General features: G+C 44.3%; 1 protein-coding gene across 1 annotated transcript in view; it reads left to right on the forward strand.

Moving 5' to 3' along the window:
* CNGB1 (cyclic nucleotide gated channel subunit beta 1) overlaps positions 1-3,957 on the forward strand; it is an 82,294-nt gene extending 78,337 nt beyond the window's left edge. The window contains exon 32 of the mRNA XM_074370662.1: positions 970-3,957. Coding sequence (XP_074226763.1) covers positions 970-1,443 — 474 coding nt within the window. The 3' untranslated portion in view covers positions 1,444-3,957. The remainder of the gene's footprint in view (positions 1-969) is intronic.
* The last annotated feature ends 21,443 nt before the right edge of the window (positions 3,958-25,400 follow it).

The raw sequence follows: 25,400 nt of genomic DNA on the forward strand, positions 1-25,400 counted from the left end.
ACAGAGGGGACGGCAGGTCCCCAGAGCTGCCTTGGGTTCTAGGGGGGTCTTGGCTCCCCAACTCCCACCCAGTTCCCTTCCTTCAACCCCCTATGACTTGAGCAAACATCAGGGGGGTCTCTATTCCTGATAAACATGCTGACTGCTCTCAGTTTAAACTCGACCACCACCTCAAGTGCATCTTGGTAGCTGTGGACCATCAGGCCTCCTCCTCTGGGGGCTGCTCCCTCCTGCTTCCTCCCATGCAGAGATGGGGTCGGACAGAGCAGGAAGGGCCATGGGAATCCACAAAGGCTTGGGTTTTCACCCAGTTCCCTAACTGTACCCACAGAAACCCCATCCACGGGAACCCTGCAAGCTGGAGGCTAGAGGTAACCACCAAGTCCCCAAATACAGGGGCTCAGCTCAGCCCAATGCCAGTGGCACCCAGACTGTTCCTCCCCTGGGGGGTCTCAACCTTTGAGACTTTCTGGAAAAGCGGCCAGGCCACAGCTGCGTTTGCACTCATCAGTCTTTACCTTATTTGCTTAGAGTTTTTCTCCTTCACCTGGGAGCACCCATTTCTGGTAACTGGGGCAGGCAAGGCAGACCGGCTGGGCTTTGCAGAGGCCTTGGTGGCTGTCCCTCCTGGTCACAGTCTCTCTTCCCTCAACAGCTCAGTGACCAATGCCAGGGCTCTGCCTTTAAACAGGCAACTTCATTCGACTTCCAGCCCTGCAACTCAGCAGAGACCTAAAAAATCCCAAAGACTTTTCACCAAATCCAACCAGGACTTTTAATCCTTAAACTTCCCCATAATATATTGTTTCTACTAAATAACCCTGATGCAGCTCTGCCCAACCCAGCCATTCCATTTCACCCACTGCACTCTACTATCTTCCTCCTCGGGGGTCTGAAAAGGGGGGGACTGGGTGTCCTAGACCCCTCCAAGACCCCTGTGCCTCACTAGTCACTCTTTCTGGATTCCAGGCCAAGAGCTCTGAAGACCCCACGGGAGAAGGGGGCTCGGTCGCTCCAGAACAGCCTGCACCCTTGGACCCTCCAGCCCTGCGCTCTCCACCACCTGCCCCCCAGAGGAGGCCTGACAGAGACGAGGAGGGGGCAGCCCAGCCCGAGGAGCACTCAGTGCGGATCTGCATGAGCCCGGGTCTGGACCCCAGCCAGCAGGTCCTGTCAGTGGAGATCCCAGAGGAGGAGAAGGAGGAGAAGAAGGAGAAGGAGGAGGAGAAGGAGGAGGAGGAGAAGGAGGAAAAGAAGGAGGAGGAGGAGAATAAGGAGGAGGAGGAGGAGGAGGAGAAGGAAGAGAAGAAGGAAGAGGAGGAGGAGGAGGAGGAGAAGGAGGAGGAGGAGGAGAAGGAGGAGGAGGAGAATAAGGAGGAGGAGGAGGAGGAGAAGGAAGAGAAGAAGGAAGAGGAGAAGGAGGAGGAGGTGAAGGAGGAATGAGCTGGCCAACAGCGCCCAGGCACAGGCAGGTGCATGTGCCCTGCACACCCCCTCGCGACCTCGTGCCCCCTGCCCCTCATGCTCCCCCGCCCCCAGGCCTAGGCTCTGATCTGCAGCAGTGACCTCAGTCACTCTCAGTTAACCGCTCCCTCAGCCAGGGTTCCTGCCTTGACATCAGCTTCTCCCCGGGGCTGGTCTTGAAATCAGCAGACTTCCCAGTGTTTGTGCCCCAAAGTTCCCACTGTGAGTAGAGAACCCTACCTCCCCCCGCCTGTTATTATTTTTCAGAACAAAATATTTTACTATGGGGCTTCAACACATGGGAAGCCTCGTGGGAGAAGTAAGCAGTCGTTGAATTTGGGGTTTTCCCTTGGCTTTGTCTCCCCATTCCTGGCAGAAAGAAAGGCAGTTATGCTGTTTCTTTGACTAAGTGGGAATTACAGCACGTCTGACCCCTGGCCCCATGCTGTTTTTCTTTGCTGGGCTGTCACGTTAAGGCTGTGATGCTCCTTAGGACAGTTAGCACTTATCTTCCTCAGAGTGTATTCAGTTCCCAGTGATGCTGTTATCCCAGGATAGATAAAATGGAAATGGCTTACTGGCAAGGGGCTGTGAGCGTTTCTGAGCATCCCCTCTGCCAGTCACCCAATCCTCCTCAGCAGGGATTAATCTATCACTTGCTCTGGACACCCTTGCTGTAGAGATGATGCTAGCAACTTCGATTAAGCCTGAAAGGTGAAATCTCATGGCTGACACCACTGAAGTTCCTGAGGTTTCTCCAGATCAAGTTGTGTTGCTTTTATGATTTTCAAAAAAAAAAAAGGAAAAAGAGTCATTCAGTCAAATGAATATTCACGGAGATTATATTTGCATACTGAATAGCTCTTGGGGGAATGAGTGACTGAAAACAAAAACTAGTATTGGGCTATTTGTTTCCATCAGCAACGGTTCACACCAAAGACCCAGCATTCTAATGGGTTCTGCTCATTTCAAATAAAATCACAGGAACCTTGTGAACTACTGAAGGACCCTTTGAAGGCTGGCAAAAGTGTGTTTTTATCCAGCAAACTAAAAGCAGAACCTTCATTTCCCCTGTGAAAAGAAGTAAACAATATGCGAATTCTCAGGCTGGTCTAAGCATTTCCAAATACCAGGGTAACAAATTCATCTAGTCAATGACATATCATGTGATCTGAGTAATCATTATATTGAATATAGTGATGGGCAATTTATGTTACCCTTTTTAAAAGCTTTTATTAATTCACTTTTAAAAGTAATAACATATTTACATGTGTACAGAAGGTTAGCCAGTAAAAATTCTCCCTCCTACCCCAGATGCCCAACCTCCCTGCTCCCCTTCCTGGAAGCAACCACTATTATCAGTTTCTTGTTTATTCTTTCATAGATTTTTTTAAGCTTATACAAGGAAATAGGTAAATTCATTCTTGTTTCCTTCCCCGCCCCCCCCCCCCCCCATAATTGGTAACCTTCTAGAACCGCCGTTATTTTTCACTTGATTTATTTTGGAGATTGATCCCTATCAGCACATAAAGGGTCTGCTTATTTTTTCATGACTGCAGTCTAGTCCTTTGTATGGATGTACTGTAACGTTTAACCACCCTCCCATTGATGAGCATTTTCAGTCTTACGCTGTGAAAAATAATACTGCAATTAAAAAATCTTATACAGAGGTCATTTCACTGGTAAACACTGTTTTTAAATAAGGGAAGTCTGGAGGTTTTGGCTAATTTTTTCTTTACCACCCCGATTCCTCATTTTCATATTTGCGCTATATGTTCCTCAACCCAAGGACAGAGCATGGAAAGCATAGAAATCGATGCTTTCATCTTTAGCGAGTATTTCAGATGTATCAATAAAGCAAACGTATTATTACCCTTCAGTAGATGGTGAAATGTTTCAAGGACACCTTCACTGTGAGCTCCTAGTTAATAAGGAATCTTTTTTATATAAATGTACTTATTCTTTGAGATCTCAACCCTTGAATGTATACTGTTTATTATATAAAGTGAGAGAATCTTGAGATTTCCCAGAACTGTCCTGGAAAGAAAATTGATTTTGAAATGAGATCAGTGGTGTCTTCCTTTCACTGAGAAATCTCATAAAACTTGACATGTTCACAGACTTTGGACATGAGATAAATTGAATTTGAGGCTGACGTTGTTCTTCAGATAGAACAGTCCTGGTTGATTGCCAAGATCTGGTTGGTACAGCTCAGGATTACCATCATTCTGTAGCTGAAACAGGACTCTACGTTATGTGTGTTGAATCTCTCCTAATTTAAAATGTCGCAACATTTCCTGCATTTTGGTAGAAGATGAGTAGTAAGCTATTTTTTTTAACTGCATAAATATTGTAAATAATATTAAAAACCAAGAAGCTGTTTAAAATTTCATTATCAAAATTCAGCTACCTGGAATATTTTCATCTGTTTTCTTAGCAAACGTGAATACCGTATTTATGCTCTGGCTTTCACCCTATTGCCATGCATTTTAATTAAAAGTATTTAGACAAATGTTCCTGGCTTGTGGATTCATTTCAGAAACTGACCAAGGAGGACAGACACTTTTGTGAGAAAAACTAAGTTGACTTTCTGGCTCAGGCTCCCTAGCTGGTTTCCTATTGACATCCTTGGGGCTGTCATCCAGCCTGCATTCCTGTTGCTGGAGCGATATCCCTGTGGCATTTCTTATCAAACCACCCCTAGGAGCCCAAGTCCCTCAACAAAGGCCTATTTATGTCTGGCTTGACCAAGCCAACTGCTTACAGTTTCCCCAACCTTGTTAGACTTGTTCTAACGCTGCCCTTTCAGAGTGCTGACCTACATGGGCTCTGGGTTCAGACTGCCTTGCATCCAGTCCCAGCTTGACTGTGTACTTGACCGTGTACCATGGATGACCATGACCTCTCTGAGCCCCAGTGACCTCATGGAGATAACACACTGCAGCATACAGGGCCACTGAGATGATCAAATAGTAGCCTGGCATTGCCAAGTATGAGTAGGGATGAGGAATGAAGCCGGTGAGCCATGTTGTTGAAAGTGGTAGGATTTCCTTGTTTTTTATGGTTAATATTTCATTGTGTGTGTGTGTGTGTGTGTGTGTGTGTGTGTGTGTGTGTGTGTGTGTATACCACAATTTCTTTATCCATTCATCCATTCATGGATGCTTAGATTGTTCAGATTCTTGTTACTACCCACATTCTTGTCTTTCCTGGCCTGGCTTTCAGCTTTTCTCTAAATACACAACCTATTTTTATGTATTTTGAGTATTGTGTATATTTTGTGTATTTTGAGTAAATTCGCCTTTGGCTTAAGTCCGTCAGAGTTCCATCACTCACAGTGTAAGAAACCTCACCAATGCAGACAAAGTACTTCTGGGACTTTTCCGGTTATCTAAAATTCAGGATCTAGGTCACACATTCTGGGTGATTTTTTTTCTTCTTTTTTTGGCCTAGTTTCTTAATTCACTTGTTTCTTAATTCAAACATCAGGAAGAGACCCTTGGAGAAGGCAATAGAGGGGAGTGGGGGCTGTTTTGACCAAGATCAAATTCAAATATTTCTCTGTGGATGGGACACTGACTAGGAGAGAGCAACGCATCCCACAAGAAGAACCTGAGCATCAGAGCTTATTTCCCACAGGCTTTTCCCACCTTCTTATAAGGTCACTAATCCTGTTGGATCAGGGCCCCACCCTTATGACCTCATTTAACCTTATTTCCTTAGGGGCCTCATCTCCAAAGACAGCCCCTTTGGAGGTTAGGGCTTCAACAGATGAATTTGGGAGGACCCATTCAGTCCATAACACATAAATTATGGAAGTCAGCAGTTCCTGGATTCAACATCTGAGCACAAGCTGCTCCAACATTCCTTCAGAAATGAAGAGAAAGATCTGAGTATCCTTTTTATTTTATTCTTTCAATGGGCATAATGTGTTAGTACTTCCAAGGGGCCTTCAATGGTCACCACAATGGAGTGTCAGACCTAGCAAATAAAAATACAGGGGGCCCAGTTAAAAGTGAATTTCAGATAAATAATTAATGGAGGAGTAAAAAAAAAAAAAAGTATGGCCATTGTAATATTTGGGACATACTGATGCTAAAAACTATTTGTTATTTATTCAAAGTTCACATTTAACTGGGTGTCCTTAATTTTCTGTGGAAAATCCACTCAGCAGGGACCAATAGCTCTTGCGCTGTACAACCAGGGCCACAGCCTCCTTTGCTGACCTTGGCCCTGATGTGTCTGGCACCTCCCAGCCTGGAGAGGCAGAGCTGGGGTTTGATTGATGCCTCACTGCCTCCCTTCTCCAGAGCAGGTCATGGCTGGTGGAGGAGGAGGGAAAGGACCTGTCCCAGTCTGGTAACCATTTGTCAGTGCTTGTGTGGTTTTTAATGTTCATTGTTATTAATTTTATTCCAAATGCACACATGAGGTGTTCTGGATCAGAGATAATTTTCTTATTAATTCCTTAAAGTAAACACTAAGACATCTCCCCCACCTACTCCAGGCCTACACTTCTGGCCAGGGCTCAATTGTCCTATGCAAGTAGCTGGACACTCCACAGGTGAGGCACAAGAGGGAAAAAAAAGGAAGTTTTTTTTTTTTTTTCCTTTAAGAAAAGGAAGGAGGTAACTAACCCCCTCCCTTCCTGAAACTTGAATGAGCCTCAAATCTAACTCCAACCCTTTGATATGTAAACATTCTCTCCAGGAGCTAAACAGCCCTCAGTGTCTCTGTTTTTACTGTCTAATACAGTCTCCAAGTTCTGGAACTTCGCCTCTTTTGAAGTAAATACGGAAGGAGATGGTGCTGGAATCTTCTGGTACCTTGGGGCTTAACCTAGGGAACCAGGCCCAGCTGGAGCCCCTTGGCTCTCTCCCTGAGATAAGATGAACTTTATCATCCATTCAGAGGCGAGCAATTAACTAGACAAGTGGCTACAGATCTAATTATCGTGGTCTGTGAAGAGTCTCAGGAGGCCAGGGCTTTTCCTGGAGCCCCGAGACATTCTGGGGAGTTTTATTTCCCCACTGTCTCTATAAATACGTGCATATAGACTGCGCATGGTCAACCCCACCTTGCACATTTCCAGATTTCAAAACCCAAAGTGTTTTGCTCCTGAAGGAAATGGAAAAAAGCACCTGAAGTATTCCCAGACAGATCCTAATGAGTAATTCAGATAACACTGAAAACTTCCAGATTATAAGCCTAAAATAAATAAAAGGCTTTAAAATCTGATAGACCTCAATTTCATGGAGGATAATATATTGGATGGCTTTTGGCAAATTTATAACGGCACCCACTGAAAAGAAAGCTGCCAGGAAGGAGTATGAACCACAAAGGTTTGTACCAAAAAATGCTTTGCGTTCTATCAGAACCTAAATTCACTTAAAAGGATAGACCTGAGGATGTAGGTAGAGCCTTTAAAAAATTTAGCTCAGTGGTGGAGCAGATACTTAGCATGCATAAAGTCCAGGGTTCAATCCCCAGTACCTTCATTTAAAAATAAAAACTATCCCTTAGGAATGTTACTATGATGACTGTGGAGGAGAAATTTTTGAAGACTAGAAAAGGAGATGAAACTTCATATGACTCAGACTTGAATTATCCATTGCAATCTCGGGTAATTCTTCCAGATGTGAGTAATGGCCCTGAAAACAAGAAACTGAAACAAAGAGTAAGGCTTGTTGAATCACAGCATTTCTCAGACTCATTTAGAAGTAAATCGAAGGACACCCGCCCATCTTTAATGCAGGAACCTAAGAATATCTGCATGAGATTGCTAACACGAAAGAAAATAAAAATATTTCTCTTAATTTGTCCGCCAATGATATGACGTTGAATGGCACAACTAACAAATAGCACTCAAAGCTAGGTGTGTGTGGGGATTTGGAGCTGTTTTACTTAGCAATTTCTTTTTCATTTTTGTAACAGAAGAGGCAATTACTCTTTCAGGATGATATTACAAAATAAGGAAGTGGTCAGCTCTAGAAACTTTACAGGTTTCTTTAACGTGCTTCATCACAAACTTTGGTTTCTGCTGTAAAGCTTGCTTAAATCTCTTTTTATCCCATGTATTAGTAAGCTGAATATTTACAGTATCTTCAGTGAGCTTTCTTATATTGCATGCAGTGAGTGTTTTATTACTCATACTTAGCACAGAGCTGCTGTCCTCAGCGCCATTCGAATGCTTGTGAATGATATCCACAATGCCCCCTGTGTTGTCATCGGTTCTTTATTGGGTGCTTGACCTTTAGCCTTAATGTTGCTCACGTTTGATATTTATGTAACCTGGATGCCCCTGTTTCAGCTTGGCTCTCTCGTCCTCTGATCCAGCCTCCACCAGCCCTGGGAACTCCACCCTCTGCTTGCTTTCCATTGGATGCTGTGTCCAGCTATCTCGATTCTAGGTTTACATCCCTTTCTTACTATTTTATAGCATTTTAGATTTTTATGGTTATGGAAATTATATATGCATGTACCCATACTCTGGTCATTGTTTCCTTTGAGGTCTGCGTTTTATGTACATCCACCCAGGCACTGAAAGAAGTGTTGTTTGCCTTCCTTCTTTAATTTGAGCCCCAGCATGGCATTTGGTACTTTTATTTATTCACATTGTAGAATACATTTTTTTGAGGTAGTCCATTGTTTTGTAACTTTGGGACTACTCACCTTCATAATCCCCTTGACATTTATTCTATCCCTCAAATTATGTAATATTTCAAGAGTATTGTCTATCTAGAAGCTTGGAATAGCCCATAATTCTGTTTGTTTATAACCTGAGAGTTCCAATTCTTCCACCAACATGGAACCCAACAACATAAAAGCATAAGGAAAATTGACTATCTAATCATACAGCCTTAACTTTTCACTGATTCTATGCCTTTGACCTACTAAAGCAAAATATTTTTATTTAAGGACTTCATTCTGGAACCCACCCTGCCCCTTCCCCTGCAAACAATTCTATTCTTGCAAGGCTTTATCTCCAGAGAAAATCTAGGGGGAAAAAATTAATGTTGTTTATATTGATCTATACATTGATTCAAATGGTTAGGTAGCCGTTCAGCTGACCGGAGTGAAAAAATAGGAAGGAAAGAACTCTCCATCACATGAAGAACATAATTTGAACAGAAGAAATTATTTTGATTGAATTAAATAATTCAATTATCTACTTGAATGTAACTTTCCTTATTATTAAGAAAGCCCAAAGTGAAATACTAGGTACATCGGGTATATGCACAAAGCTTGTAAACCAGACGTGCTTGGCCAGCCAGGATAAGAAGTGACATTTTTCAGCTGAGCCTTTGTTGTATGATATCAGCTCATTGAGTTGACAGGTCCATTAATCAAGGGACACTTACATGCAGCGAGCTGAAAAGACAGGCTTGAATTGCTGAGTGTTCATTACCGGAAAAATAACTCTTATGAAAACATCTATGCAGAGCACACTTATCAACAAAAAAAGAGGTAATGACTGTGACATCTATGGATATACAATTTCCAAATGGAATTTCAGGCTAGAAAAAAATGGGGGAGTTTGGGAAATAAGAACACATTTACATTTCAATGGATGCCAATTCAGAAGGTAATTGGTCACAATAACCTAATATATTTTAAATCACCGTGAAATTAATTGCAGGTGTTTTCCTTGTTTGGCTTTTACTGTGAAGCTGATGACTTTGCACTGGGCTAATGGTCCTAACTCCCCAAGGGCTTTGGTTACCTACTTAAGCATTATTAGATTTTAAAATTTTTACTCACGTAATGTTTGGTTTTCAACTCTGTATATTCGAAAATCTCTTTGAATTTGTCAGATAAAATTGAGCTGATCTAAATAAAACATATCATCCTGTATGTAACTATATGAGGCATTAAAGAGTAACATCTTGTAAGCTTACAGGTTAAGGCGTATTTATTTAGTGGCAGGTAACATAAAAATCAGGCACAGACCTGTCTCCTAAGTCCATCACCCCTAACTCGCTACATTCTTTTATGTTGTTAATACCAGAGCAGCCTGCTTCCAGCAGTCATCCCCTTCCTTCAAAGCTGTCTCGGAGACCTACCCATTGGATTCTGATTCCAGTCATAAAGAGACCAACTGGTTTTCCTTCTGTAGTTTCTGCCTTTTCTCAAACACTTCTAGATTATAAATGTCCCAAGAAAGAAATAATCTGCAGGTGACACGTACTGGCAGTCCCAGTTTCCACTCTGTGTCTATGGGCACATACATGCTTGTCAATATAAGTAGCCTTATTTTGGTTTGGAAAATACAGTCACCGCAGTACAATGGTCCAGTTTCAACGGCATACTATATGCCTTTCTGGGGTAGGTCATGCGATAATAATTCCTCCATATGTAATGTATTAGTCAATAGTTACCAAGATTCTATCAGAACCCAGTGAGGTAGGATATATAAGAACAGGTTTATAAAGTGATGTGCTCTGCAGATACAGATTATTACTCTTTGAAAATGTAATTACACACTGCAATGGGATCTCCCTGAATAGATGGTTTAAAGATAGAACTGACTTGTCTTATTCCCACTTAAGGCCTTACTATATTTAAATGTCTATAAAATACCTACCTTTTACATGTTTGCTTTGCCCAGAAAGTTATCTCAGGAGTGTGGCCCTGGGGACAGAATATAGCAAAGACTCATTGTCGTTCTCCTGGAGTATATGTTCAATTTTTAAAACAATTTTTTATGTATTTGCTCAGTTGGTTGGTTGATTCTTGTTTTTGGCAACTAGAAAGTAATTTAGAAATCAAACATCAGGTTAATAACATTTTTAGCTCAGTGCCTTTTCATGGAACTTATACACAGGCATTATTTAGATGCTAGGGTTTTGCTTTTGTTTTGCTGTTTCTCTCAGAATTGCCCCTAATATTTTCTATAATGTTAATTGCCAGTATTTTGATTTTTAACATTTCTTATTGTACTCCGACAAAGGTTAAAAAAAAATTGAAAAAAGTATGCTTTTAATTAAGTACTTAATGTGTGATTTTATTGAGTTAGTAGAGTTCTCTCGGCATAGGTACTTCAAAAGTACACTTCCTCCCAAGGTAAAGATTTAATTAGCACAACAAGCAGTAAATTGATAAAAGAACAAGAGGACCATAGTCCACAGGAATTGTTTTGTTGCTGTCTTCCTGTTTCAGACATCCTAATTGGCTGCTTCTTGCATGTTCTGAGGCTAATTAGTTATTCCATCACCAGGATAAAGGACTTAAAGTCACAAGTTAGGCTTCCGGGTTTAACTTCACATTTGACCTAATTTCTTGCTGCCTCCTAAAGTAATGAAGCTCACAGTTTCCTTCCCGTGTCTACCCTCCCCACTCCTCTCCCATTTTTTCCTCACTGCTGCTGAGCCTGTTTACCACTAGGTGGCGCTAAGACTTGGGTTATAGCTGCCAGAGATGAAAATAGTTGTTCCCGGAGTCAGGAGAGCTGGAACTTGAAAACTGGAAAATCTTTTCAAAGCTAATCTAGGCAGCACTTTTGTTTTACAAATCAGGAAACAGAAACTCAGTGAAAATAAGTAATTTGTCGGAGTCTCATAGACTTCCCTTCTCCTCCTTCTCCTTTTCCTGTTTGTTAATAGCTCCCAATGTAACCTCATCACCTGAGAAGGAACCTACAGAGAAATATAGCTCAGAGAGTGAAATGGTCAAATTTGCTTTGCAGAAAGGGCACTCTGGCAGCTTCAGGGTATCATTCATTCATTCATTCGTTCGTTCATCCAAGGAGATGCCCACTTTTTGCTTTGCTCAGTGCCAGGCCCTGGGAATAATTTAAGAGAGAGAGATAGAGAGAGAGACAAGGATCCTAGGAACTCACATTCTCTTAAGAGATACAGAAATGAAAAAAAAAGTCACACCCTAAATCAAAGATGCGTTCATAGAGGTGATGACAGTACAGTCTGGCCACTTAGAGGAATTTGAACCAGCTGCGTGAGGAATTTAAAGGGAAGATTTCAGTGAGATAACAGTAGAGGCTGAAGGACACATAGGGTCTTGGAGGCTGAGAAATGGGGAGCCTTCCAGGAAGAGAAGAGCACAGGCCAAGGAGGAGAGGCTCGCTGGAGAGCAGCTGCTTGTGGCCGACGCCCAAAGGGCTCGGGCAAAGGGACAGCTGGCAATCCTGGAAGGAAGGGACCAGACCGTGAAATCCTCGTCTGCAGTACTGTACTTAGGAATCTGCTTTATCCAGTGGGGACAGCCCAGGAAAGAGTAGAGCTTAGAGAATGGTGTGGACAGGTTTGCTTTCCAGAAAGAGCCCCCTGGCAACTGCACGGAGGCCCAGAGGCAAGGAAGCCTGGCGGTTGGAGGGTCACAGGGCAGTGTGTGGTGGGGCGGCAGCCAGGATGGGAGGGAAGATGTGTGGAGAGAGAGCTCAGGACTGGAACTGATCGACTTCTTTTTGAAAAACAGTGACTGGGCCTGTAACCGGTATCCTTAGAGCGTAGTTACAACTCTGGTGCTTGAATTACTTATAAAGCATAGAAGAAATTATTTTAATTAAATGCATATATTACTTGCATAACATTTCTGAAATTATTTTTAAAATGCAATTTAATGGTGTTCCAAGTTGAAGTACAGAAAATCCTCCTGTAGTGTAACCCTCCCCCCTGACTTTAAGGGAGTGTAAACACACTTCCCACCCCCATCTCCCAGCACTGACTGATCAGAATTAGGAAGAAACAGACCACTACCCGCCACCGTTGCCATCCTCCTCCTCTCCTGGATCAGGCTGGATGTTTTCCTTTTATTTGTCCAAATTCTGTTTCCACCAGAGCACTTTTCTTGGGCTGCCACCACTGATGATGGCTGAGGACATTACTTCTCTCTCCTGACCCACAGTCACCAAGATCAGCCTGAAGTGGCCTGCTTGGGGGAGGGGTGTGCGGGTGGGGAGTTGTGATTTCTTTGCAGCTGAAATGGCAGAACTGGGGGTGCTGCTCTGGGCAAGCCCTGAGGTACCACTTTCCCCTGAAGGGCCTTGTCTTTTTAAGAATTTTCAAGTCCCGAACCATTCTGTTTTCCTTTGGTCGTACTCAAGCACCAATAAATGTATCATTACTCTTAAGTTCTCTTGGCACCCAAAATTAAAAGTGCTGTGAACCATGATCACATTTCAAATGTATCTGGGGGGCTGGGAATGGGAGAGAGGTGCAGCAAAGTCCTGGGTAAAATGAGGATCCTTTAAAAGTTTGAAGCATACGATCATTTCTTTGTTTTGTTTACACAGGTTTCTAAGTTTGGGGTTTTTTTTTAAGGGGTAATAAAAGCTCCCATTTATTCAGGGCTTACTATGTGCCAGGCATTTTTATATTTTGTCTCTAATCCTCTGGGATCCTCTCCTGCCAGAAAATCTCTGCTTGGTCTCCTTTTCCACTCCCACCGCACCCCCAGGCCTCACTCTGTGCCAGCACATCATGGGGCTCTGTGCAGATCTAAAGAGAGTGTTGACTCCCGATTACAAGTGAGGAAGGCTTGACTTCAGATTCTTGGGGAAGTGCCACTGTGCACCTACTGAGCACTTGACTGAAGTGCTTTAAAATAATTCCATCAGGAAGGACAAGATAAGTGCTTTCACCGATACACACAGCAGTTGATCTCGATCTGCTGTGTGTGTGAGTTTCTGTTGTCATTATCTACAGGGTAATTCATCTCAATTAAACTGGTCTGTAGGGAATAAACTGATGCGTGAAAACTAGGTTTCATTGCTGTGCTTATTTACAACTTAACTTTTCTACTGAGATTACCAATTATCCAGAAACTGTGACGGTAAGTGCCTCCAGTTGGTTAATGGGGTTTTCCTTCCAACAGTGGGGCCCCATTTCCGACTAATGGTGCTCCAGGTATAAACCTCTAAAGCTTACCACTAACCTCTCTGCTAATCCCTCCTACCATCTGACCACTCAGTACTATTGTCTACTTGTTAAAGAGCACTTAGAAAGTGGGTTACTTACCATGGCATCTAAGGGGAGAATATTGTTAGGATTCTGTCTCATTGAGGGGAGCAAAAGAGAGTCGAAATTCAATCATCGTAGAAATTGTCTCGCAAAGCTTAATTTTATATAATTATTTTCCAAGTTGAAAATAAAACAAAGTTTAAGGTCACTGCCTCCAGGGAATCTAAATTCTTGAGATTTTTTTTTCTAACAGAAATACCCTGAAAAAGTATGTAAACCTCTGTCATTTTTCTTTAAGCCTGGTTGAAGGTATCACAAACAGAGAGTCTTAAAAATCGCAGTAAATCTTTTTGTTAAACAAGCTATGTCATCATTCCTTGGGCTTCTGTTTAGTGAGAGACGCTTTAGTGGTGGGTACATAGAACTGAAAATGAGATTCACAAAGCATCTCCACGCTGGTCCTGAATTTCAGCTCTCTGTGTGGTCCTCCTTCCGTCAGTTAAATCACTCCTTGCTCACATCCCGCTTCCTACTAAAGAAAGCAATGACTAAATCACAGTCATTCCAGGACACCTCTTACTTCCCAAGGGCATCATAATAACAAACGAACACCCATGTGGATAACATGAGCTTATAGCTTTAGTAGACGCCTCAAAATATATAGCAGTTTCAGGGTCTTCGATATAAAATAATGACTGAATAATAAAACTTTGGCCTCCAATTTATTTTAATTAACAACCAAGATGTTAATTAAATAATAATTTTTCAGAGTATTTAAAAAATGTTTCAAAAAGCACTCTTCTAGCATCAAGACTTAATCTAAAAGTATGTACTCTCGAACAATAAGATGATGGAAAAGAAATCTCAATCTTCTCTTATTCACCCATATCATCTGCAAATCACAGGACTCACCTCCTGTGATTATAACAGAAAATTGGGCAGCTCTGTGTATGTTTGACATACATGGACTCCATTAGCGATCACAAAGGAAGACAAACTTTTTTTTTTTCCGGTCATTTCTTTGTTTTGCTCATAGAGTTATTCTGGGTCAGAGTCGAGTTTGTGAAATTCATCTAAGTAGAAGTTTCTCTCAAAACCCAGTACCTGTGTGTTTGCCTGAGGAAGGAAATTGGGCCTGTCGGAAAGGAACGCACGTGGACCGGTGGTGCAGCTTTGAGCCAGCCATGGACATGACATTTCTAATCTGCTTTTCTCATTAACGCCCAGATGCAGAGGGAGAGAGAGGCGGGAGGATGGGCTGTCTGTGACCAGATTCATTAAAGATCTGGGGCCAGGATGGATTTGACCAGAGAATTTGCACTTGAGTGGAGTGACCAGTGCCCTCTTCTCTAGGCCTGGGTGGCGAGCTGTCCCAGCAGAACTTGGGACTCCAGCATCTGGAGCGAGGCTGCTTCTCTTGGGACCGCCCTCAACCCCTCGTTTTCTTCAGCGATCGATATTTCTATTCAGAAAGCTGAGTACCTGGAAGAGCCCACGTCCAGATTGGAGGCCACAGGTAGGGAAAGAGGTGTCCTACACCTCTGTTTCTTTCTGCCTGATTTTGGGTCACAGTGCATTCAGGGAAGCTGAGGACCCAGTGGGTGGGGGTCCTCTACCGCCCAGCCCCACCCAGGGACAGGGGTGGAGCGCTCCCACCTCTCAGCCACTGGCTCCTAGAGGTCAAGGACTCCCCTCTCTGTTGCGGTGGCAGGGGTTGGGGGGCTGGGGGGTGGGGCATGTGCTTACAAGTGACTGTAGTGGGTGACTACCTGGTTTCTCCAGCCCCTCCCGGAGAGGGTCTTCCCGTCCCATCTCCCTGAAGGGCAGGAAAGTCCAAAACATTTCTTCTGTTCTCCTTCTCGTCTTTGTTTGACAGGAACTCTGTGCCTCGCAGGGCCTCCCCTTATTTCACAAACCTTTCCTGAACCCCTTCCACATGCCAGGCTCGGTACAGCTGCCTGAGATACACTGGCAAAGAAAACAGACAAAAGATTTTCACCTTGTAGGACTTACTCCCTCTCACAGAGGAAAACAATCATGAGGCACAACCAAAAAGTGCACCGTTTAGCAGGCCATAGGCGTTAAGTGCTGTGGAGAGAAAAGAGCATCAGAGCAGGTGAGGGGTGTCAGGAGAGCTGGGGGCAGAGGTGGAAGAGGAGAGATGGGGTGTCGTCTTCAATAAGGTCAGGGTGAGCCTCCTTGAGGAAGAGACATCTGAGCAGGAGTGAAGGCAGAGAGGGAGGAAGCCATGCGGATAGTTTTCGTGGGGAGAGAGCATCCAGGTAGCGGAAACAGCCTGTGCACAGGCCCTGAGGGTGCCTGGCAGATTTCAGGAGCAGAATGGAGGAGCGAGAGTAGTGAGGGTTCAGAGCAGAGAGGCCTTGAGGGCCCCTTGGGAGACCCCACTTTTAGTTGGAGTGATATGGGAGCCACTGAAGGCTCTGAGCAGGGGGCTGACATGATTTGACTTCAGTTTTAACAGGATCGATCGCTCTGGTGGTGAATTGAGAAGTGAGGATAGTGAGTTAAGGGCTGGAGCTGGAAGAGGAGTCCAAGCCTGTGGCAGGAGCCCAGACTGAGATTGGGAGACGGCAGAGGAGGGGAGAAGTGGTCAGACTCTGGATAATATTTGAAGGCGGAAATGCCAGGAGTAGTCACTGAGAGGCTGCGGGGTGTGAAAGAGCTTCGGAGTCCAAGACACCCGCGGTTTCCAATTGAGGCACGGGAAGGCTGCGGTCGTTCCTAGCTGGGATGGGACGGCCTGGAGTTGAAGCAGGATTTTGCGGGTGGATGAGAAGTGAGGTTCAATTTTGGACATCCTGAGTTCCCACTTGAATGTTGGGAGTTAACTTATTTTACTTTTGTCCCCTCACTCTAGAATTCGAATTCAAGACCAAATGGACCGCACAGGAGACACGAGGGGTAAGAAACTTAACAGGTGATACAGTAAGACCCCTGCTGGCAGCCCGGGTCCTCCCCCGGGAGCGGAAGAAGCTCCGTTTAATTGCCGGACTGAAGACTGAATATCCGCCTAGTTCCACACTAGAGGCACTGCTGCTCCAGCTCGAAACTGGTGAACCAAGCAGAAGAGCCCAGGGCACAGGCTCGCGTCTGGAAGCCCCTGTGCCCACAGCCCGACACAGGGAGCTGAGCTGGGGCCGCCATGCTCGTGGTTCCGGCCCTGGTGAGGCTGAGCTCCGGCTGCTGGGCCCTGCGGGGGGGCCGGAGGCTGTGGTGGGAGCCGGACCCCGGCCCGGGCCAGAAGGAGGCCTCTGGCTGCCACGGCTGGCACTGGCCGGAGCCTGGCGCCTTCAGCGGAGCTGTTCTTGCCCAACTCCAAGCCTCCTCCCCAGGAGGCACGCTGGTCTCAGTGATAATGGGCCACGGCTTACAGGTAAGGAGGAGAGGTACCACACCTTGCCCAGGGGCTTAGGTTGCTTTCTGAGAAAGGAAAGAACCTTCTCCAAGATGGAATATATGGGTGTTTACCTTCAAGTCCTGCAAGCATGTCTGAAGGTGGCCAGATTTAGGCATGTCTAGGATCTTCTACAAGTCCTGCCAAAGAACAAGACCTAACCCACTGAGAGCTAGGTTTTTCCTGTCTGAGTTCAGTAGCCCAGCTCTGTCACTTCCTGGTCATGTGACCTTGAGCAAGTCACTTAATTGCTCCATGCCTCAGTTTCCTCACTTGTGAAGTGGAGTCATAGTACACAGTGATGAGGTGATGCATGCAAAGCACACAGCCCAGGGCCTGGTGGACAGTGAGTGGTGGCTAATAGTCACAGTCTGACCAGACTGTGGTTCCATCTCTCTTAATTGGTTCAGAATTAACTGAAAATCTCTTTCTCTGAAACATCTCAATCTGCCTGTGAGAGAATTTGTCTTTGAAATTCTCACAGTTCTTTGCACACAATAGGTGCTCCAGGATATTTATTTAGAGGAATTTGAACACAGCTGTATGGCCTGGTGTTAGGATCCTGGTTCTGTCTCATCCCAGCTGAATGACCTTGGGCAAGTCACAAAACATCCCCTAAACCTCAATTTTGGGTCCTTTTAAAATAGCAATCATGGGCTATCTCTCATTAGGTTGTCAGGAGGATAAAAAGAGTTAGTAAAAGTCAAGGGATTGAGTACGTGCTCAAGTTTTTAGCATTGTTGAACTGTTTTATCAAATTGAATTATGACATGAAATTGTTGAATTATTATTGAATCATGTTATTGTTTATTGCGATTGGTGTTGTTGCTCTTACTGTTGATAAAATGGGAGAGTCCAGGTGGGGTTGATTAGTTTCTGAGTGATTCTCGACTTGCTTCCCTGGATTGCGTTAATTATTTACAAGTTTGTTATCTAGCTCGACCTGACTGATTTCTTCACTTGATAAATATGTTTTGAATGTTTGCTCTGTACCAGGGCCTGTTCCAGGCTGTGAACAGGCCAACATGATTCTCCCCCTTGGAGCTGGTATTCCTGGTAGGGGAGGCGGACAGAAGACAAGATGATTTCAGATGGTGATAAGAACCATGATGAGAATAAAACACAGAAAGAAGGCGGGTGATGGGAGGCTGTGGGTGGTCAGGGAAGGTCTCTTTGAGGAGGTGACACCCTTGAGACCTGAGGATGGACAGGAATCAGCACTGAGAGGAGGAGAAAGGGGCATGGGCTGTGTGGGGAGGGGTGGATGGGGTATCCTAGACAAGGGGACACCCAGAGCAAACGACCCTGAGATGGGAAAGAGCCTGGCTGGCATGGTGGGAACTGAGATTTTATTTTAATGTAATAGGGAGCCACGGGAGGGTTGTAACTCTTCCCCCAGGTATCATAGGGATTGTTCCCCCACCTCCTTCAGGTCCCATGTGCCCCTTTCAGCGATGCTTTCCCTGACCACCCTACCTAAACTACAGCCCCCTGTTTAAAGGGCTGGAATGAATTCAGCCACTCTCCACACTCCATGTCCTTCCCCACTGTTATTTTTCTCCATAGCTCTTCTTAACCTCTAACATTTTTCTCTTTAATTTGTCGGTGGTCCTCTTCCTGACAAAAAGGCAATATCTAGCAAGGTCTAGAAAGTGCTAGAACAGTGCTGGCCCAAAGTAAGTGTGCCAATATTTGTTGAATGCAAGATGGAATAAAGTGACATGTTGTAGGTTCTGCTTTCACAAGGTCACTCTGGCTGCCTCGTGGAGGGAGCTTGGGGGACACAGGGAGGCTGGTGAGGCAGCTGCCTCAGTCCTCCAGGACGAGGGTGTGGGAGGTGGTCCAGTTTGACATTGTCTTGCATGTAGGGCCCACTGGACTTGCTAATGGCGGGGATGGGGGTTTGAAGAATGAAAGGACTCCCTGTAGGGTTTTGACTTGAGCAACTGAGGCCACTTACTGAGACTGGGATCTGCCACGGTGGAGGAGGTGGGCGGTGCCTGGGAGGGGACAACTTAGTCGAAGAGTCAACTTGAGGAGTCTGTTAGACAGCAGACTGGCATTGTCAATGGGAAAAAAAAAAGTTGGTGTTGAAAAAGAAAGTGCTTAAAATAGTGGAGAAATTGTCAAATTGACAAATACGCATGGCTCAAGTATCTTGGAATTTTAGATCTGGGGAAAAAACAAATCCAAAACCTAGATCTTAAGTTTGACACTTTGATTACTTTCAAGTACCTAGCATCAAATAATATTAGCCAACATCCCTACACTTTTAAGTCACAGAAGGTGCTTTAAAATAAATTTCAATAGAATTTAAAATAAAATGAAGGGAATTTAAAATCAAATGAAGGGAATGACTATAGGGAAGGTCTCCAATTTATAGGATTTTTTTTTTTTTTTTTTAGCCTTTCAGTTACAGAGACAATTGCAAAAATAGTCTTTAATATTTGGGGGAACAATACCATCCAAAATAAGGGTTACTTCCCAGAATGTTGTTCTCACAATTTAGGATGGGGCCACTGAGTTTATCCTGTGCTGGGGCTATTCAGGCCTCCCCCACATTTCCCAGGGACCATTGTCAACCAAGTCACCATTCCCCCTAGAGTTTCATGCATCTGCATGCAGTGGTGCCTTTTCGTTGTCTGGTTTTCATGCACAGAGATGCAATGAATCTTTCTATGATGAGATTTGTGGTAACTAGAAGATGCAGGAGTGGATCAGGAAGCAAAGATGACAGTGCAAAACCTGGGAAGAAATGGATTAAGCAAAGCTGTGCTGCAGTCTCACCTCGATGGGATTCTTGAAAGCATTTTGCTTTGGGGAAAATGGAAGCTACAGCCCCGTAGCAATTTCAGCCCATTCTTTCCTCCCGGGGAAGTCATAAAAGCAATATTTTCCACTAAAAGATTTTCCTGTCCCCACGAAAATGATGTGCTGACAGTTCATATTTTCCCACGCGGAGCTGTGCTTTCCGAACACTGTCTTGTCTACGGGTGCTTGGTAGCAAATACGCATGAAGCCTCGCCTTCAAGAGAAATTGCTGCAGACAAGCTCTGGCAGGGCTGTGACCAGGTGGCTATGTGGGGAGCTGCGGAGTGTTTAGTATTCTGTATGCATCAAGGCTCGAGGACCCAGCCAGAGCTGCCTCTCAGATTGCTGTGCAACTTGCAAGGCACATGAATTTTGAATCTCAAGGCTGCTTGGAGGTTTGTAGCTAAAACATAAGCTGCTCTTACAGGTAAATCCACGTTTAATTCCATCCTTGATCACCGAGCCTGGGGATGCTGCACACACCCCCGCCCCCACCATCCCTCTGTTCTTTGTCCTCTGAAGGAAGATTTGCTGACAGTACACAGTTTGGTGCAGAAAACTACTGCTGTTTGAGAGGATGAAAAAATGACCCCACTCTTTGGATGGACTTAAACTGCACTATGCTGCCTCCTCACCTCATTTTTTTCCCAACCCTTCCTACTTGACCCTGGTTCAGCAAGCCAGTGTGGAACAGTCACCAGGAGTCAGTGGACCTGGGTCCAAGCTGGGCTCTGCCATGGCCGCTTTGCGTGACCCTCCGCCTGAGCCTCATGGTCCCATCCATGTAGTGATGAAGTCCAGGAATATCATCACCTCCACCTGTGTTACACAGTAATGATGCTCTGCATGACGTGGATGCTCGGAGACATGGGGTCCTCTGTGCACTGACTATCCAAGACCCCAATTCCAAGGGCCTTACCTGGGGGCAGTACTACTCCCCAGTTGTGAACACTGACAGTGGCAAATGGGCACACCCTCATCCTCACACATCCCTGAGGACACATATCTGCCCACACCTGCCCAGAATAAATGCTGGGAAAATGAAAATGTCAATAAAATGGTTGCTATGGCAACCCAATCTCATGTTTGCTGCTACATTTGCAGTGTTGTGATTATTCTTCTCCCGTGGAGTTGATTGAATTCCTCAGTTGATGCCTCCCCTAGCTCTGTCACCCTTTCAACACACGCGTGCGCACACACACACACACACACACACACACACACATACGCTCTCGCTCTCACTCTCATTCACTCATTCACTCATTCACTCACATGTACTCACACACTATACACAATGGTTTGTAAAGACTAACAGAGCAGATGATGCATCTTTAAAGGGTGGAGATAAAAGCCACGAGAATGATTCTGGAGCAAGAGGGCACATTTTTGTATTCTTTTTGTGCCTTTTTGGGGTAGTTCTATGAGATAGAGTTTCAGCCCAACACCAGAAAAACTCTGCTATTAAAATTCCTGTTTTGACCTTGCATGAGCTCTTCAATGTCTTGAGCAGGAGATTTAGCTCTTTATCAAGAGAAAATAATGCTCTTAGCCCTACAGGAGGAGGGGAGAGGATCTAATAAGGACTGACAAGAAAATTCCTGCAACCTTTGTGTTCCTCCGAGGAGTGACCTGCATGCTGGTGGTGGCTGGGCTTCATTCTGGGGTCCAGCGCAGCCTAGGTGAGGAACAAGAGCCCGGAGACAGGTGCCTGGGTTGGAATCGAGTTTTATTAGCTACGAAACTTTGAGTTAGTCACTTAATCCCTCTGTTTGTCTATGAAACGGGGCTGACAAGAGTGCTACCTCATCAGGGTGTTCTGATGATTAAATGAAATGCCATAGAAAACGCTGGCATGTAGTAAGTACGCAACAGATGAAACTCTTATTCTATTCATGTTGGTCACTTCCGGAAATCCACAAAGGAAGAGTGTACCGTCCCATTGTCATCGCTGGAAGACACACGCCTTAACTTTCTGTATACGTGTCTTTGTTGCTTTTTGGGGTTTATTCCAGCTTCTTCGTTCAGAGCAGGAGAGGATGCAATAAACAGACATTCATTTTTTTCTCCCTGTTGATAAATGAGTTGACTTTGATTTTGTAATTTTAAAATTTTGTTTGGTTTAAAAAAAATTTATTTTTCCAATTGCCAAAATTTTCTGATGATGCAATCCCCTCTCACTGACTCAAATATCGGTGCTGAAATGCCTTGGGGGAAGTAACAGCACTTCTCCCGTGACCATATGCCTAGAACCAAAGGGGGAGTGAATCTTCCTCTGGTCTTACTCACAGGGTGGAGCAGCCCTGTGGGGATCCAGTCTTAGCAAAGACAGAAGCCAAAGAAGGAAGCTTTTCTGTTGATTTTTTTTTTTTTTTTTTTACCCTCCTGAACTTCACTATCAGAGGCAGGTATCTCCTACCATTTCCTAGATCTCCTTCCTTGGGGAGGAACATTGGGCAGCAGTGAGGGAAGTCTGGAGCATCGTTAATTAATCGCTGCTTCTGCCGGGCAGAGTGCATTAGAGACGCCAAAACATAACACCCATCCCAGACGGCATCCACAGGTGCTTTTATTTTACAGAAATTTCAGAATTTGCATACTTTAAAGGTTCAAGGTGAATTTTTTACTGAATAATGAATGAATTGTATAATGTGTATAACCTTTGCAGTAACTTTTTTTTAATGTTTAAAAAATGTAAGAGAGCACAGTTTGCTCAGGGACAAACTGATGTTTCCTGGGCCTAGAAGAGTGGAAATGAAGGACACTCCAATAAGAAACAGCACTAAGATTATTTTAGCAAATGGTAACCTTCAGCAGCTTTTTAAAAATAAAAAAATTTACTTGATCACATGTGCCTAAACCACAGTATGTGTATTACTCTAAAAGTAAAATGATAAATACTTTCCTAAATAGTGAATATCATTAAACTAAGTATATGCAATGGGCATGACACTGCCTTAAGAATTGCTATTGATGCGCTCCAGTTTGGGTCCCCAAACTCCCTTGGGAATCAGAGAGATGGCTTTAAATTCCTTTCCAAAAATTTTGAGGCCTCTCCTCCTCCCAGGTATCATCAGAAAGGGGAGCTCATCATGGAGGGAGGGGTGGGTGGAAGGCAGGGACTCTGCTCATTGATGTTCTGGTCTCTAATGCTGACAGCATGGGTGTCCCAGCCTTTGGGTCCTGGAGGGTCCCTGGGGGCCACTTCCAGGTGGAGCATGCATGGGGTGAAGAGCTGGGGATGACTCGATGCTCCTTTTTGAGGTCAGCCTGCCCAGCTGCCTCAGTCGGTGCACAGTCCTGCTCCCCAGTGCCGGGCTTGTCCCCAGTGGAGAGAATGCCCTAGGGTGCTTGGACCCGCAGCCCCTGGGAATGACAGCTAAGCTGTATATGATCAAGAATTCTGACAAGGGCCTGGGTTCAATCCCCAGTGCCTCCATTAACAAAAAAGTTAAAATAATAATAAAATACAAATAAAAAGAATTAGGGGAGGGGGTCCTGGTGGAGTTGATGGGGAGGCTGATGATCCCCAAGCTTCCCTTTGGTGCTACCACTACTCCTGCTACCACATCTCACACAAGATAGGGAGAGGGAGCCACTGTCCTCTCCCCCTTCCTGGGTCCCTGGGCTTATATTTTTATAAAAGAAAAGAAGAGTCATTGCAAAGTGATTCTGCAAAAATTCCCCTTTTAAAAAACTTTTCCACAAACATAAGGAGGGGCGTCCTATGTGGGGAGGGGTTAGGAGAAGGGGTCATCGGAGAGGATTCGGCTTTATTGGATCCTTCTGTTTTTAAAAGGAAAGCATAGGATTGGATTAGTTGCAATTAGTTGTAATTTAGAAATCTCTGGCAAGAGAGAACCCAAGGGTCTTGCTACCTGCCTGAAAAGGGAGTGGGTATACTGGGAGAAAAAATAATCTTTCACAAATTATCCTGGCACAGATGTTTACATTTAATTCATTTTGTACCCCATCCCTGCTCCCCAAATAAAGAAATTGTGGGAGGTCTAGTTCATAGTAATGCTACAGGTTCCTTGAATCCCAAGTTCTCGAGTACAGACTGTTCAGGGCTCCTGGTCTACCTGGTGATGGGCAGCCCAGGTGTTGATGGGACCAGAGGAACGTCTAGGTCCTTATCCCACCAACTGCATGAGCATCACCCAGGAGCTTGTCAGAGGTGCAGAATCTGAAGCCTCACTGAATCTTAAACTGCATTTTAATGACATCCCAAGTGATTCATGTGCACGGCGCAGTTTGAGAAGCGCTATTATGGGGGAGGGGGCTGGGGATGCTGTCATCTGAGGAGGCTGCCTCCTGCCAAGTGCATTTGGAACGCCTTGAGAAACTCTGCGTTGGATTAGCAGAGTTCAGGCTCTGTGCTGTGAGCAGCTGTGGTTCTAACTATAGCACTGAGCCTCGGTGTAGGACAGGCTCACCTGCTAGGCAACAGTGCTACTCACCTGGAGGAAACCCGTGGGTCTGCTCATTACTCAGGTCTCTGTGCTGATTTCATGGTTTCTGCATGCAGTTGTGTAATCCTGGACTTGCAGGGCTCAAGTGTGGTGAAAGTCACCAGGGCTGATGAATTTCTGACTCCTGTGACGCCTTAATTGAAGGTGACACTCCCCTCTCATTGGTAAGGTTACTACCCCCTGTCTAAACTGTCCCCTCAAAGACTTGGAGGGAAAAGGAGGCTGACTTCCCAGCATGGCCTCAGTTACCATGGCTTTGGCAGCGTCTCCAAATTTCTCAATGTCTTGGGCAAGCGCACAGCCTAACAATTAATTCAAGACCCTAGGGATGTTGGGATCAATTTTTTAATTTTCCCAAACAAGTGAATATTCTTCTGGCTTTTACTAGTTGCAACTGCTTTTCTATACAGAAAGCTTTTTTTTTTTTGGTATATGTATATATATTTATTGAAGTATAGTCAGTTTACAATGTTGGGTCAAATTCTGGTGTACAGCATAATGCTTCAGTCATACATGAACATACATTCATTTTCATATTCTTTTTCACCATAAGTTTTTACAAGATTTTGAATATAGTTCCCTGTGCTATACAGTATAAACTTACTGTTTGTCTATTTTATATATATTTAGTACTGCAAATCTTGAATGCCCAATTTATCCCTTCCCACCCACTTCCCCCACCCGCGGTAACCATAAGTTACCATAAGTTTGTTTTCTATGTCTGTGAGTCTGTTTCTGTTTTGTAAATAAGTTCGTTTGTCTTTTCTTTTCTTTTCTTTTCTTTTTTTTTTTTTTAAGATTCCACATACAAGTGATATCATATGGTATTTTTCTTTCTCTTTCTGGCTTACTTCACTTAGAATGACAATCTCCAGGAACATCCATGTTGTTGCAAATGGCATTATTTTGTTATTTTTTATGGCTGAGAAGTATTCCATTGTGTAAATATACCACATCTTCTTTATCCATTTATCCATGGATGGACATTTAGGTTGTTTTCATGTCTTGGCTATTGTAAATAGTGCTGCTGTGAACATTGGGGTGCATGTATCTTTTTGAATTAAGGTTCCCTCTGGATATATGCCCAAGAGTGGGATTGCTGGATCCTATGGTAAGTCCATTTTTAGTCTTTTGAGGAATCTCCATATGGTTTTCCATAACTGCTGCACCAAACTACATTCCCACCAGCAGTGTAGGAGGGTTCCCTTTTCTCCACAGCCTCTCCAACATTTATCGTTTGTGAACTTTGGAAGGATGGCCATTCTGACTGGTGTGAGGTGATACCTCATTGTAGTTTTTTGAGTTGCATTTCTCTGATAGTTAGTG

Source organism: Camelus bactrianus, chromosome 9 (assembly GCF_048773025.1).
Source record: "Camelus bactrianus isolate YW-2024 breed Bactrian camel chromosome 9, ASM4877302v1, whole genome shotgun sequence".
In the NCBI taxonomy this organism is placed as follows: domain Eukaryota; kingdom Metazoa; phylum Chordata; class Mammalia; order Artiodactyla; family Camelidae; genus Camelus; species Camelus bactrianus.